We start from the raw sequence: 17,199 nt of genomic DNA, 5'->3' as shown, positions 1-17,199 counted from the left end.
TGAAGGACTGCAGAGTGATTCAAAGAAGCCTTTGTATACGGGGTGCAAGAATTCCTTAACCCTGTTGTCTGCGGTGTTAAGTCTGGTTAATGTGAAGGCCAAGTATGGGTGGAGTGACAAAAGTTTCACCTCACTGCTTGAGGTAGTGCACAATTTGCTTCCAGAGGACAACACATTGCCTAAAAGTTACTATAAGGCGAAAAAGATATTGTGTCCGATGGGTATGGAGTATCAGAAGATTCATGCTTGCCCCAATGATTGCATACTGTACAGGCATGAATTCCAAGAAATGTCGAAATGCCCTATCTGTGGGACTTCACGGTACAAAGTGAAGGACGAAGAGGAAAGCAGTTCTGATGAAAACTCCAACAGGGGCCCCCTAGCGAAGGTTTTGTGGTATCTTCCAATCATTCCAAGGTTTAAGCGTCTTTTTTTCTAATGAGGACGACGCGAAAGACCTTACATGGCATGCAAATGGAAGGATTTCTGATGGAATGGTCCGTCATTCGGCTGATTGCTCGCAGTGGAAGAAGATTGATGGATTGTATCCAGATTTCGGGAAAGAGCCAAGAAATCTTAGACTTGGACTAGCCAGTGATTGAATGAATCCATATGGCACCTTAAGCACTCAACATAGTTCATGGCCAGTTCTGCTAGTAATTTACAATTTGCCTCCTTGGTTGTACATGAAGCGAAAATACATGATGTTGTCTATGATGATATCAGGCCCAAGACAACCAGGAAATGACATTGATGTTTATCTAAGTCCGTTGATTGAAGATCTGAGAAAGTTGTGGGACGAGGGGGTTGTAGTGTTTGATGTGTTTCGCAAGGAGACGTTCGAAATGCGTGCAATGCTTTTTTGTACCATTAATGACTTTCCAGCATATGGGAATCTCAACGGTTATAGTGTTGAGGGTCATCATGCATGGCCCATCTGTGAAGAAAACACAAGCTACATACAACTTAAACATGGGAGAAAAACAGTCTACAGTAGGCATCACCGCTTTCTAACACCCAATCATCCTTACAGATGACTGAAAAAAGCTTTTAATGGAAGTCAAGAGCATGATATTGCGCCGATACCGTTGATTGGGGAGCGGGTTCAACACCTGAATACTGTATTTGGGAAGACCCAAAAGAAGGATAAAAGTAAGAGTTGCATATGGAAGAAGAGGTCCATTTTCTTTGATCTTCCGTATTGGTCTGATCTTGAAGTTAGACATTGTATTGATGTTATGCACGTGGAGAAAAACGTTTGTGACAATGTGATTGGGACGCTCCTTAACATTCAAGGCAAGACGAAGGATGGCTTGAATACCTGTCAAGATCTAGCTGATATGGGCATACGATCACAGTTGCATCCAAGGTCTGATGGGAAGAAAATTTACTTGCCCCCAGCCTGCCATACTTTGTCCAAAAAGGAGAAGATAATTTTTTGTCAGTGTCTTCGTTGGGTGAAGGTTCCACAAGGATACTCTTCAAATATTAAGATCCTTGTGCAGTTGAAGGAGCTTAAGCTTGTAGGGTTAAAGTCTCACGATTGTCACGTGCTCATGCAACAATTGTTAGCCGTGGCTATACGAGACATCTTGCCAAACAAAGTAAGGTTAGCGATAACTCGCCTATGCTTTTTCTTCCATGCTATATGTAGCAAAGTCATTGATCCTGTCAAGTTTGATGAGTTGGAAAATGAGGCCGCAATTATACTGTGCCAGTTGGAGATGTATTTTCCCCCTACTTTCTTTGACATCATGATTCACTTGATTTGTGCATCTGGTCAGAGAAATCAAATGTTCTGGTCCTGTTTATCTACGGTGGATGTACCCGGTTGAGCGATACATGAAGATCTTAAATGGGTATACAAAGAATCTATATCGTCCAGAAGCATCTATTGTTGAGAGGTACATTGCAAACGAAGCCATTGAATTTTGTTTAGAACACATAGAGAAGGCTAAACCTGTTGGCCTTCCTGAGTCTCGGCATGATGACAAAGTGGGTGGTAAGGGTTCAAGAGGACTGCATGTGATCACTCCAAGTGTAGAACATTTGTTACAAGCTCACTTGTATGTCTTGAACAACAGTAATGAAGTTTTGCCATACATACTTAAGCATGAAGCTTTAGTTGAACAGAATAATCCAAAAATGTCAAAGAATTGGGTGTTGAAAAAGCATAACAAGACTTTCTGTGATTGGTTTAAAGATACAATCTTTGCAGATGAGAATGCTTCAAAAACATTAAGAAAGCTAGCAGATGGGCCTAAAAGAAATGTTATAACTTGGCAAGGATACGACATAAACAAGTATTCATTTTACACAAAAGCACAAGATGACAAAAGTACAATGCAGAACAGCGGGGTCACCCTAAGGGCTGAATCTCAACACTTTGCAAGTATGAATGATGCCAATCCCTGTGTAGCTTCCATCCCTTACTTTGGGTTCATTGATGAAATTTGGAAGCTTAACTATGTGAAATTTATGGTATGTGTTTTCAAATGTAAATGGGTTGACAGAAACACCGGTGTGCGCATCGATGATATAGGATTTACACTGGTAGACCTAAAGAAACTTGGTTAGCACAACGACCCTTTCATCATGGCAGAACAAGCTAGACAAGTATTTTACGTGCAAGACCCTTGTGATGAAAGGTGGTGTGTGGTTCTGCAGGGCAAAACAATTGGTGTTAATGTAGAAGATGATGATTCATACATGGACACCTATGTTAGTCCTTTGACCGCACAAATCACTCCTAACATTGTCGGAGAAGAAGAAGCTGACAACGTTCATGCTAATCGTAATGATCATGATGAAGGAGAATTGATTAACATCGTCTAATGTAATTTTCTGTAGAGAGACAGGTCACAAAGCAAGTAAGTGGCAGCTACACTTTTTTCTGATTGAGGCATCGGTATTTTGTTTTAGATGGCATCCTTAGGACTTCATACAACTCATGTTTGTCGCCAGTTTCATCATCCACCACCCTTACCTTCTCTGGCTTCTCACGTTTATTGTTGTTAAACCCATATTTATGCTTTCTTCCCTTCATGTCTTGTTTTATCACAACTTTAGCTGAATCTCCTATCTTCAGTATAGTTGAATCTCCTATCTTATTCTCCAATGACACACTTTGATGGCCTGTATCTCTTTTCTTCAAATGTTCTAGTGCTTCAGCTTCAGAATGCATAGAGCAATCTGAACTTTCCAGTGATCACCAAAGGCTTTTGCATCAACATTGACACTCTCCACCCTCTTTGCTTTATGCTTCTGTGCTGCATTCCCTGCTTCCTCCTTATAAATCTCAGATTTATTAGAGGTTGCACTAGAAGAATCAGCACCAATCCGTGCCTCTTCCTCCTCTACCAACTCAATATCTTTCCTTTCAACTTTTGTTTTGTAAATTACAGTGTAGTTTACAAAAGAATATTTCTGAACCCTTTAGGATCAAGTAGATGTTCACTGGATGAGTCCACTCAGACATGTGAAGCTTGCATAACTCTTAAGGAAAAAGAGTCCAAGCTATGTCTTGAGATTGAGACAAGTTTCATAGAAAAGTTACACTTCTCAAGAACTTTTAGGAGTTGGAAAACAAATTGAAAGATCTTCAAAAGGATCTAAAGGAGCTGAATGAACTTAATGATCATAAAAAGGAAGAAAGATATGATCTATGTAGAGAATGTGCACAAACACACAAAGATTATGAAGACCTCAAAAAGAGTTAACATAATCTCTGGGTGGAATGTGAAGAACATAAGAAATCTATGAAATTCTTGAATGATGAGCTTTTGAATAATTTAAGGGTCAACCTTAAGATGTTGTCAAACTTCATGAGGAGATAAGAACCTTAAAAACTACATTATCCAAATTTTTTAATGGAACATATAATCTTAACAAACTATTAGGATATTGTAGAAGTTCCTGAAATAAATTTGGAAATGGATATGATGAAAAGGTTTATGTGCATGATGAGGACACCACTGTCTGCTATTTTTGTGGAAAGACTGGACACATGACATCCAGATGCAGGGATCATCCTAAAAAGGGTCCATCCAATCCCTTCATGGTTAACACAAAAGGATCCAAAAAGATTTGGATACCTAAGAAAAATACTTTTCTTGTTGTAGATGCCCTTGATAGCATGAAGCAGACGCCTATCATGGCACCTGGATAGTGGTTGCTCACAACACATGACAGGAGAAAAATGTATGTTCCAATGCCTAACTCCTTATCATGGTGAAACAATCACTTTCAGAGGGAATAAAAAAGGAAAAATAAAGGTGTAGGTAAAATAGGTATTCACCCCTATCCCTCTATTGACAATGCTTTGTTTGTTGAAGTTCTTAAGCATAACCTACTGAGCATAAGTCAATTATGTGATAGTAGATATGGTTTTTCCTTCAACAAGGATGAGTGTGTCATCCTATGTCATGATGGGTCCCTTTTATTCTCTGTCAAGAGAAAATGCAACCTCTATAATATAAGACTCGGAGAACTCTCAGATCAAAAGGTGTCATGCTTTGTTTGGTTATTAATGAGAGAAAAGTGGAAATATGTGTCTTTTTTAATACTTTGTACCTAGGACAAAAATTTGTCTCATAATTTTTTGAATAACAAAAATTAGAGATTTTGTTTATCCTCTTTTGCATAATTTAAGTTGTCCCTTAATTATTTTTCAAATCAAACTTGGAACAAATATTTGTCCTATTCCATGATTTTTAACTAATCAAATGGACCCTATAATTAAAAATTTATGTTGTGAATGTTGACAGTAAAAGCAACATTTTATTTTTTAGGCTAAAATATTATTTTTATCCATCACATATAAATTTTTGTGTTTTCTTGATCTTTTATGTTTTAAAATTTTTATTTTTATCCTTTAAATGTTTTAAAAAATCTAAAATAATCCTTTCATTTGTTTAACACTAACACATGAGATTACCTAAGTCAGATACTATTTGGGTTATGGAGACCACAAGGGCAATGAGGCATTTTCCTTAGGCCCCCAATTAATTAGGGTCTCATTCCTTTTAAATTTTTAATAAATATATTATTTATCAATTTAAATCATTAAGTGATAAATTTTGTTATTATATAATGTATTATTTATAATTATTTTTTAATTAGGCTACCTAATCTTAAGATAAGAATTTTATTATTATTGTAATTCATTTAATTACAATTTAATTATTTATTTAAAAAATTTCTATATATCTTTAAAATTCTACCTCTCCTTTACCTAAAAAAAGCTATTGAAACTGGTACACACTTTAAATTTAATGAAAGAATCTATAGTTGATATATAAAAAGATATTTTGGTGAACATATTAGTGATAATTAAGATCACACATTTAGTTGCAAATTCTTTTCATGTAGATAATATTGTATACATTTTTGATTAATTAAATCTTAATTGAGAGTCAATTTATTAAATAATATTCAAAATATAGAATCACATTTTATTTTATATCAGAATTCTAAAAATTGAAAACTTTGAATGAGAATGAACTATAAATGATTTATTTTTAAAAATAAAGTTATAGCAAAAAATATATAGAAAAGAATATACTCTACTAAAAACAATACAATATATCAAACACTACTATAAAATTCACATTCAAAGATGATTTTGAACTGTCTTTAAAACCAAACGTTGTTGAAACCTTCTAAGACGATTCCATAAAAAATCATCTTAGAAGGATACTCTTCTAAGATGGTTTTTCTAATAACCATCTTAGAATGTATTTTTTTAAAATTAAAATAATGAAAATATTAGTTTTTAAACCAAGAAATTTCATATTTCATGTACAACAACGTATATAATTTTCCTATTACATCAAAACAAATTGGGCTACAAATAAATTTTGCAAAATATACCAACTTCTAACAAAAGCTATAGTAATATTACTAGTTTTAAATTAAAATTTATTGATAAATTGGGTAAGTAACTACATATATTAAAGAAATTACTCTACAAATACAGAAGTTAATAACTCACCTCTTTACCCTTCAACTTCGGAGCCTTAATTTTGATCAACTCAGCCTCCCCCAAAGGGTAAGAAACATACCAATTAATGCACTAAATATTAAGCCTTAGCTATGTTACTAAAAAAACTAGCCATAAGCCATAAAATGAAATATCACAACTTTCTTGAAGTAGCCATAAAATTATAAAAATGCAACTAAAATTATTTGAAGCATCAACGCCTATATATTGTGGACCAAAAAAAATTAACATATAAATAAAAGTGTATAATTACATATTTCTATAAAAACTTAAATTAAATATAAATTATATTAAGTTAAGAAGAATGATGAAATGCCGCATTGCAAGTTTATGAAATAGTCTAAAGTTAAAACTAAATAAAATGGTTGAGTTGTCCCAATCATCAGAATCTTCTACCAGTGACAAAAATTACATATTCAGACTGATCGAAAAGGTAGGAAATATTGATCAATCTCTTAATTACACACATGCTCATCTGTCAAATCAAAAATCATTATTACCCATCATAACTTATTAAGACCTTGTAGTCATTGAGCAAATCAATACATAGCAAGTAAACCAGTAATGTATAGTGAGTAAATGATAAGAGATCACTCTGGTGGACAGTCAAGGAAGATCATACTACAATGTCAATTTTAAGAATTAAGAAAGATCTCTATGATACCATGCCAGATTTAAGAAAAATGAGAGATCTCTATGATAGCAAGGTATAAGGAAAGAAAGGAAAATATGAAGGCATACCAATTCCACCAGTCCTCACAAAGCCTGGGCCATACATCCGTTCATATTGTTAAAAAAAATCAATTTAGCCGAAAGTGCTTCTTTGCTGCCCCTCTAATACGTGCTAGCTCCACCGCACAATACTGTGACCAATACCTTGGTGAATTATTAGTGCCTTCCATCATGATCGATGCATGTTAGCTATGAAAAACCAGCCATTGTTCTATAACCAGCTTGACACTCCCATACATGCAAATAACAATTTCAACTAATTATATCATATGGAGAGTAAAAAATAAAAAAAAAAATTTATTGTTTAAGATCCTTTGAATTTATATTTTTTCATGACTTGATAGGGACACATTAGTTCCTTAAATCTGATCGGGACAAGGAAAACCTCCAAATAAGAGAAAAACAATGGCGGATAAACTCTGCTTACTGCATTCATTCACAGTTTCAGTATATATAGTGCTCTCAAAACAAATAATGGATGCCCGTAAAAGTAAGAAACAAAATAACAGAAAAGCACTACAAAGGAATCATCAAGTGTTTCGAACAATAAAGAAATGCAATAAGAGTCCTCTCCAGAGTTATATAAGAATTACCTCATTGAAAGCTTGCTTCCTAGCTTTCACCAAGTGTTTTTAAGGCACCATACCTTTAACATTAATTATTAAACGCATGGACTGAAGCATAGAAATGTTGATTCAGCCAAAACATATAAATGAGAGAAGCATTTAAACGCTTGAACTTGTATATATACATAAGTGACATTAAAACTTGTCAATGGAATTACCCTACCCGATCAGGTCTTAGTGTTGAATCTGTCGGAGGCAACTTCTCCTGTTTGTAAACTTAATTGCACCCTTACCATCTTGTAGAAGAGGAAGGGAGCTCCCTGGAGGAAGGTATATGAGTTTTATCCATGGAGATGGACTTAGTGATGCTAGTTTCTTTCTTTCGTATCACTTCTCATTTATTTAATTTATTTAACCTCCAAACCATTTCCTTTTCTCTTCTTTTATTTTATGTAAATCCCACTATACTTAATACCACATGTGGGCTATTAAGAGTATAGATGACCACAGTGTAGCAAAATAAAAATACAGAAGTAGCCAACCAACAGATACTTTCTAATCTTCAAATAAAAAAATGCTAGAAACTAGACAAAGTTTTTGGTTTAAAAGAAGTAAAATTTTAAATGATTTAATTACTCATTTGGTTCCTATAATTTCACGATTCGTACATTTTTAGTCCCTATAATTTGAAAGTGATTTTTTTAACTCTTAATAGTTTACATTATAATTCTCTTTTAGTCCTTATAGCTTACATTTTAATTCTCTTTTAGTCTTGTAATTTGAAAGTGATTTTTTTAGTCTTTATAATTTGTATTTTAATTCTTTTTTAGTCTCTATAGTTTGAAAGTGATCTTTTTAGTCTCTATACTTTATATTTTAATTCCCTTTTAGTCCTTACCATCAAAACATGAGTAATATTATCAATTATAATTTACTACAAAAATATTAACAGGTAATTCGTAACTAATTTATCGCAAGATAATTTGTAATAAAAATATAGTTAATAATTTATAACTAATTATATATATATATATATATATATATATATATATATATATATATATATTATAGTAAGGACTTAAAGGTAATTAAAATATAAATTGTAGGGAACAAAAATATTACTTTCAAACTATAGAGACTAAAAGAGAATTAAAATATGAATTATAAAGACTAAAAATACCACTTTTAAACTATAAGGACTAAAAAAGAATTAAAATGTAAACTATAGGAACTAAAAAAATTACTTTAGAACTATAGAAACTAAAAATGTATAAATCGTAAAACTATAGGGACTGAATAAGTAATTTAACCATTTTAAATATAGAGGTAGGAGAGGTCGGATTCTTAAAAGAGTGGAGGAAAGGAAAAAATAGCATTATTGTAGACCAATAAAGTAATTACACTTAAGTTTTCGGATTGGGGATAATTTAGTCAGCAAAGCCTAAAAGCTTCAAGTATTCATTACTTAGATAGCTGGACACAAGAGTTTCAAATAAAAACTTCTTGCCAGAGAAATGATTGTCACCTTTCCAAGCCTGGAAGGACTCCTCATTGACAGATGAACCAACCACATTCTTTATAACCTCATCTAGTACACTGAGTGGAACAGGTTTTATTTTCCGGTATAATACTATATATCGGTCTTCCATTTTCTTAGAATATATGATTATTTGGATGTCTATTCTTGGCTCCAGCATGCTGCTCGACCTCATAGGCACTAAGAACCTAAGAAAATGATAAAGTTAGCCATCTTGTAAATACAGAACAGAATCTCCAAACATAACGAAACAAAGCGCATGTCTATTTCGGACATTTTCAATTCCATATTGCATGTTCTATAAGAACAATATTTAACCACAAATATCTACTTTCAATAACTTAAAGAATGAATTTCTAGTCAATTATATATATTTTGGTGGAATCTAGTAAAATATTTAAAAAAAACATGAGAACACATGCAAATGTTTCAAGTAGAGATTTCACAGGTCACACTACAGTATGGCAAAATTCAAATAAGAATTTAGCTTATGAAAATCATGAATTGGCCATTTAAGGCAAGTGCACAACACATAACTAGATTTGGTTAATCATAACAGGGGTGGCTAGTAATCTATCAAGGGGGAAAACAGACTTGTTATTGTTGTTGCTAGCTCTTACACTGCAATAGTGACACAGGTAAGGAGATATTGAGCTGATATATTGACTCTGGTAAATAATAATCCCAAAAATTAACAAGTTTGCAGTATGAGTTTACAATTTGGCACTTCCAGTTGTAAAATTTTGGGAGTATAGAATGCTTTTGGTAAGAAAATGTTTTATCATAGACACTTGTATAAATCTGTATCTTTGATTGCAATAAAGTGGATCAAACAGTTAGCCCCTATATGTGTGTGGAAGACTAAATAATTATTTTAATGCAACATACAAACATCTCCTATTAGATCATCTCTCTTAATATTCAATTTTTTTGTAATATTCAGGGGTACAAGCTTACATGGAAGCCATTTAACTGCAAATGAAGTACAACTTTTGTTAAAAATATAAAACCATTCAACTGCACCTAATAGCTTCAATTTAAAGGAGAGTTGGTTCTTAACTTGGCTTGAGAGCCTTTGTCACCAAGTGGTCAGAAGTGTAATCCTTGTTGCTCCACTATAGCTCCACCACCAAATTGCTTAAGTTTCCATGCCACGTTAAGAAACAACTCCCCTACAAGCTTAAGCTTACATGGAAGCCTAGGAATTAATGCTCAGTACTGCTGAAAGTGAAGAGGCTAACGTAAGAAAAACTTTGTAACACAAATTTTACGTTATCATTGACAAATACTTGAAAATTAAATATCATGGTTGGCTTTAATTAATTAAACAATATTTGAATAAAATACCTTTTTCCCTTTCTTTAGGTGAAAGGTGCACATTACGTGAACTCATTGCCAGGCCCTCATTATCAGGTGTTATTTCAGCACCTATCACTTTTATGGAAAAATCAAGATCTCAAACCTACAAAGAATCAATCAGTCAGTCTACGAGGAACAACACCAAATAGATCTGGTACTAATAGACATCAAATAGAAATGTAAGAGTTAGTGGAAATAATAGCCCCAATGATAACAGAATGCAAAGCATGGAAAGAGAGAGAAAGACCGAGTAGAAAAGATTGGGAAAGAGGCAGCAGACCCCTCAAATTGTTCTTCCTTTTTTGCCTTCTCAATATTCCTCTTTAACTATAGGTGCTACAAAAAGGTTTGACCCATCCTTGTAATCAACAAGATTAGAATATAAACATGTATTGGAAATTGAATTAGACTGATAATCATTTGAGAATTTAGCATCCTCACTAGGCCCATCCCTGTAGCCTGCAACATTTGACTTTCCTCCAGCAATGGTTGTCACACCTAAAAAAAACTCACAAAGATCGGTAACAATTATTTTTTTCAACATTCTCACTCACAATTCTCCCAATACATTAGGATCCCAAAACCACCGGTTGTATTGTATAAATGAAGGGTGTCAGACCCTAATTTCATCCGCATATGATGCTTTTATCATTTGGGTATAATGTTTTTATCAGTTGCCAATTGAATTGCGGCGTTTGGCATCGGTTATAGCACAAGGCCGAAGGGTCACTTAGGGTTTTGATGGTTGTTTGTTAGATCCAGAAACAAAGCCACAAGGAAGGGAAAAATGATCTTTTCATGAAGATTGCTGACCTTAAATTTGCCCAGGCCAGCATCCAGCTCGCCTGGGCTAAGATGAAACTTCAGCCCTAAGCAAGCAACTCGCCTAGGCGAGTTGCAGCTTACCTGGGCGAATTTCCTTGCACTCAATGGTTATTTTCTATAAATAGCCATGCAGGGGAAGAGAGAAAAGAGGTTCAGCAGCCTAAGATCAGAGAGAAAATGCAGAAGAAGAAGGAGAAGAGGAAAAGTAGAGCCGAGGCGTTGCAGAGTTGTGACTGTGAATCTCTTCCTTCGTCATTTCTCTTGTTATTCTGCGCAACGATTAATTAGTTTTTCTTAAAGGTTGAATGTAATCTTTGAACCCTTATATGTCCCTTTTGATTTTTATATATGTATTAATCTTTTCTACTCGTTATTGGTAATTTCATTCTACTCGTAATGCTTGATTATATTTGATCACTAGTTTCATGAAATTGGATTTTAAGTGAGACTGGAAAGTAAATATTAGAATTTGAAATGAACGATTTTACTCTTTACGTTACGTTGCTAGGAATATAGCATAACATTTTGATTACAAAAAGCACGAGAATATAATTGTAATACTGGGGTATTTACTGCATATGTGAGGAATCAATATTTAGTAAATATTCTTCGGTTCCAAGTGCAAGGAATCGACTTGGGATAACTATGTATGCATCAGTAACATTAGAAAATGATTTGTATATGTTAATCTTATTAGGATACTAAGGGTATGAGCGATGAAATTCAATCCTATGTTTTCTTGAATTAATTTAAGTCATTTCCGTAATTTATGTATTTCTGACGCACTAAATTCTATTATTTTCGTATTTTTCGTTATTTATGTATTTTCGTTATTCCCGTGATTCCGTTATTTTTACTATTCTTTTATTTTAAGTTGTCACGCTAAGTCTCAAACTTGCCCGGTAATTCTCCTAGAGCACTTTGTTTTCATAGCACATGACATTGGGTCTTAGACTCGCTTCACGCACTCGAAGATTTCATCATATTCATAATAGGTGGATGTTCACGGCCAGTATGTGCACCGGATCGCACAAGTAGTATAAAACGGTAAGAATCGAGTATCGAACTCTCGAGGAACTTGTGTTATCTGGCAAACTATTTCGATAAATAGGCGTCTAGTATGAAAATATAACTGTGGTTATGGACAAGTATTTAAACTATCTAGGCAAAAAAAAAGAAAATCACGCAAGAGAAATACTGTGTAAAAACACGTAGAGAAAGCGTTGGTCTTCCTTATAGGTTCCTGATGCTAAAAAGGATGTTCTCTATTTAACAATGCTCATGCGTTCCTATGTTGTCTCCTGGACTGCTAGACCCCGATTCCTCATAATAGCCTAGCCTAGTCCTGATCAAGCCTCGTTCGTAGATCCCTCTTGTAAGACTAAACTCAACCAAGACCGCATTAAGACACACATACACAACTAAGTTCTTATACCTCGATCCCTCGTGATAGCACAACAACTCATGGGTGTCAAGTCATACACATTCAGATAAACGGGTGTCTTGCCAGGTCCATAGCCAGCTGAATTGACTTTGCGAAATGAAGAAAAACGGGTCACCGATTTTCCTTTCAAATGAAGTGGTACAATAGATTTCCATATTTTCTTAGACTTGAATTTCATCTTTCCCTATAGGGAACACCGACATACAAATCCAATTAAAGACAATCAACTCATTCGCTCATTTTAAAAGTTAAACAGCGTAGTTATATAAGATAAATTGATACAGGAAAATCTAATTAAAGATACCTTCATATTTGATGAATGCACTATTTTTAACGGGGAAAAGCAAAACACCTAACATATTGATACAGACTCCGCAGGCTTGCATACATGTTATGCAAATTTAGTATTCAATTTAACTTCACCTGTCAATCTTAGTAATCAGTGAACATCTCTCTCTCTCTTACTTACTTTACTGGAAAAAGGTTGTCAAATTATAGCAAAAAGAAAATCATAACAAACTTTATGTGAGATATGCTAAAATGACAAGGGCGTACCATTGGTAACTGATAAACCAAACTTATCAAAACTATCAGCCAATCTCTTTGATTCCCTACGAATATGGCCATAACTACATATAATAAAATTATCCTTAAGCCTCCAAATCTCACGAATCAGATCAGTAAATTTAGCTAGGGGTAGACAAAAAATCATCGAGAAGCCTCACTGCATCAAGGCTATCAGATTTGACAATAATCTTTGTAACTCCTACATCAAGGGCCATTTGCATTCCAAAAGGATTGTCCAAATTCAGCCTCAAGAACTGAACAATGACCCAGCCTTCTGGAAAAAGCCTGCACGAAATCACCATTGGCCTTGCTCAACGTTGCTCTACACGAGGCTATCTGAGCAGCTTGGAATAAAGCACCATCATAAAAAACCTTAAAACAATCACTCAGGAGTGCTCCACCTCATCAGCCACTATATTCACGACATCAGCCCCTCCAAAAAGAAAATTATTCCAATTGATTTTACGAAACTGAATATCCTTAAGAGTGTGTTTGGATGGAGAAATTTAAAATTCTAGAGAATTTTAAATTTTGAGAATTTCAAATTCTTCAATTTAAATTCCTTCATTTCTAAAATTTTGTGTTTGGATAAGAAATTAGATTTCTTCATTTTTAAAATTTTGTGTTTGGATAATGAAATTAAATTTTTTCATTTTCTAAATTTTGTGTTTGGATAAGGAAATTGAATTTCTTCATTTTTTAAATTTCTTATTTTGATAAAATAATCAAATGCATTCTCTTTTAAAATTTTATATTTTAATAAAACAATTTTTTAATAAAATAATTATTTTTTTCATTAATAAATTCTATGTACTATTTGTCGAGTGTGATATTCCAATAAATATGTACTATTTTAATCTATTTCAATTAAAAATATATAATTTAACTATTTAAATTATTATTTCATTTACGACACACTACACCACTCACAACATAAACAATATTTAGTATCATTTCACCTTAGAATGTTATTTAGAAGTCTATAGATGAAACTTGTTTTTTTGCCAAAGTCATTGGTCAGTAATGCAATTACACCAAAAAAAAACTTAGACGGAAATAAAATCTAGTCACAAAATAAGTCCAACTTGTAAAATAATTCTGAATTTTCTAATTGCATTTGCTTCAACATAGGAATTCCTTCACATATTTTCTGCAAAAGAAGACATAATGTTAAGTATCACTAAACAAATCATATTTGTTAAAACATAATTTGTTATATAAAATGAAAGATATAAATGTAAAACATAATTATACAACATCAACATACTTGTCATGATATCAAACGTACCTGTAATTTGACATCAAGGCATAAAAGATAAGATGTAATCTTTTTTCTCATCCAATGGAAGAGCTTTTATAATCGCAAACTTAATGAGATTTTCTGTCAACCAATCAATTGCTCTATGTCTAAGTGCACCATTAAAATTAGGTATATTATCTAGCTCACTCACCACTTCATGTACCGCTTCTTGAACTTCTTTTATCTCCATCTTTTTTTTGTTCTCCATCTTCTTCTTAGTCACTTCAACAAATTCTTTCAATGACTCGGCTACTTCTTTCATTGAGGAAATCATCCCTTCTTTCTCTCCACTCTTACTTGGGCGAATGTTTTTTCTCGTGGCAGAACTTGATCCCTCTAAGTCAAAACTCACACTATGAATTGCTTCCTCTTCATTTGTTTCTTTGCTCATGATATCATTTGCATCTAATGCATTTTCTGCTCCGAGTCCAGTAGCTCTATCCTTTGCACATAGGTCAACAATATCATCCCAATTAGGAATGACTTTGAATCGAAATCGTTTGGCCTCTTCATGTGACTTGAAAAAAAATAGAAACATGTTAATAACAACACAAATAATAACTACTATTTAATAAAATTAAAAGATAATTGGCTACCTTAACATATTCATTCCATGCAATTTCATTTTCAACGGTAATCATGTACTTTGTGCTATCCCAGTCAAATCCACTTTGACTAAGAATGTCACTCACAATTCCATACCATGTTCTCCAAAGCTTAAAATGATTCTTAACATTATCTGCCATGAGGTGAACTCCAAAATGCTTGGACAAAATTTGAGCTGCAGTACTATATGCTACTGCTTTCCAATTTCTATCACCTTTATTGCCCAAATTTCTTTGATCTCTAAGCACATCAGCTAGCACACGCTCCATTTCCAAGTTCCATGCGAAGTAACTTCTTGTGTCCTCACTAGACATCTTTCTTTTTCCACTTGACTTGTTCTTCACATTGCTTGATTCCATTTCTCTAGACAAAAATAATAATCTCACATATATAATTACATATATATAAAGGAGAGACATGTCAAATTAGCATTCTACGAAAGTATAAAATTAACTACACATAAAAAGAAAACAAAATCCAAAGTATTATGAAATACAAAAATCCAAAGTATCACACATACATGAGTATAGAGTCAATTACACATAAGAAACAAAATCCAAATCCACTAAAAACATCTCCCTAATCAAAGTTTCTTCTTATTTGATAGGTGGCAAACATATTCATTGCTAAAGTATCACGAAATCTTGTCCATTCCTCAGTTGCTTGGATAGTTGTGACTTCATCTTCAATATTATTTGTGACTCTTTCCATTTGTTGATTGATTAACTCATTGTCAACAACAGATAAAAGTTCCAAGTCTTGGGCTTCCAAAATTGGATCACTATGTTGTTCATCTCTTATGAAATTATGTAGCATGAAACAAGCATTAATAATTCTTATTTGTGTTTTTATATCAAAAAAAGAAGGAGTTCTTAATATACTCCATCTTTTCTTCAATACCCCAAATGACCTTTCAATAACATTCCTTGCACTTGCATGACGAAGATTAAATAACTCCTTATAGTTTTGAGGAGTGTTTCTGATCCACTCATTAAGATGATATCTAGTCCCTCGATAAGGTGCTAAAAATCCAGGGCCATTTGTATACCCTGCATCCACAAGAAAATATTTACCTACAATGGTTAAAAAAATATTATATATAAAAATGTGCATATTTCTTTTATATGTTAAATAAAGTTTCATCATTTCATGATATTACCATTTGGTATATGGAGACAATTTTGACGACGCAAAGCATCTCGCAATACTTGAGAATCTCCTGCTGACCCTTCCCACCCGGGCAACACATATATAAACCTTAAATCTGGACCACAAACTCCTAAAACATTTGTAGAGATATCACCTTTTCTATTACGATATCTAGGTCTATCTTCTGCAGAAACTGTTACTGGAATATGTATCCCATCAAGTGCTCCAATCGAATTCTACAAACATTTGAAAATAAAAAATAAGTCACAGTCACTTAAAGTACCTTATAATTACTAACAAATGACAAACTTACCTTAAACCATCTCCATTTGTTTTCCACCGAGCTCTCTATATTATACTCATGGAACTTCAAATATTCTTTGCTTACTTTCATTATAGCTCGCAGGACATTCTTGAATTGCCTACTAATTGTTTCCATGGATCTACAATAACTAAAGTGCACAACTCTATACTTTAGGTTGTGAGCAAGGATATGCAAAAACATTGCCACAGCTTCATCTATAGGAACATTTTTTGTTTTTACCAATTGCCCTTTCTCTTGTAAAATTCTACAAAGCTTAAAAAATGCCTTTTTACTGACCTTTAATTATTCAATGCAATCAGTTTCTGTTCCCCTGTATAGACGATTAAGGAAACTATGCCTTTCTAATTCCAAATTTCGGGCAGGTTCCTTAACAAAGTACTTGTCATGATACCAAGTCAGTGCACCCAAAAGCATAGTGACAACACTAACAATAATGAAAAATACTTGTTCAAGTTCTTCTTCCTCCTCTTCATCTCTTCTACGTTTTCTTGAAGCAGCCGAAGCATCAACTATACTACTTTCCATTTCTTGACTATCCACACTATATAACTAAAAGAAAAGTAATATAATAACAAAGGATGTTATTAACTTTAATAAAATATTCACAAAAGCTCTATGCAAAGAAAGAAAAAAAGAAAATAACAAATAATATATATAATGCATAAAATTATGGGTAAAATTTTCTTTCCCCTACCTATGAGGCACAACAGAATTTGTATTGAAATCCTAGTGGAACAACAAATTTATTATACATTAAAAAATCCTAGTGCTGACAAGTTTATTATACA

The 17,199-nt window shown here is 33.3% G+C and overlaps 1 protein-coding gene and 1 long non-coding RNA gene across 2 annotated transcripts; both read right to left on the bottom strand.

The window, feature by feature from the left end:
• Positions 1 to 14,332: 14,332 nt before the first annotated feature.
• Positions 14,333 to 15,296, bottom strand: LOC114378873. The gene is made up of 2 exons (XM_028337465.1): positions 14,928 to 15,296; positions 14,333 to 14,848 (listed from the first exon to the last, which is right to left on the bottom strand). The coding sequence occupies exons 1-2, from the start codon at positions 15,294 to 15,296 to the stop codon at positions 14,333 to 14,335; spliced, it is 885 nt and encodes a 294-aa protein (XP_028193266.1).
• Positions 15,297 to 16,246: 950 nt separating this feature from the next.
• LOC114379132 lies at positions 16,247 to 16,430 on the bottom strand. Its single transcript, XR_003659417.1, has 2 exons — positions 16,400 to 16,430; positions 16,247 to 16,322 (listed from the first exon to the last, which is right to left on the bottom strand). It is a non-coding gene; the product is annotated as an uncharacterized LOC114379132 (long non-coding RNA).
• Positions 16,431 to 17,199: the final 769 nt, after the last annotated feature.

This window comes from Glycine soja, chromosome 12, assembly GCF_004193775.1.
Source record: "Glycine soja cultivar W05 chromosome 12, ASM419377v2, whole genome shotgun sequence".
NCBI lineage: Eukaryota > Viridiplantae > Streptophyta > Magnoliopsida > Fabales > Fabaceae > Glycine > Glycine soja.
Note: the sequence above shows the minus strand (reverse complement) of the source record. Positions and strands in the feature narration are given on the sequence as shown.

What these genes read in the sequence shown, in the direction of transcription:
- LOC114378873 (XM_028337465.1), bottom strand. Translation starts at nt 15,296, where the DNA reads ATGGAATCAAGCAATGTGAAGAACAAGTCAAGTGGAAAAAGAAAGATG. An exon ending in CATGGAATGAATATGTTAAG is followed by an intron (nt 14,849 to 14,927) that starts GTAGCCAATTAT and finishes TTTTTTTTCAAG; the next exon opens with TCACATGAAGAGGCCAAACG.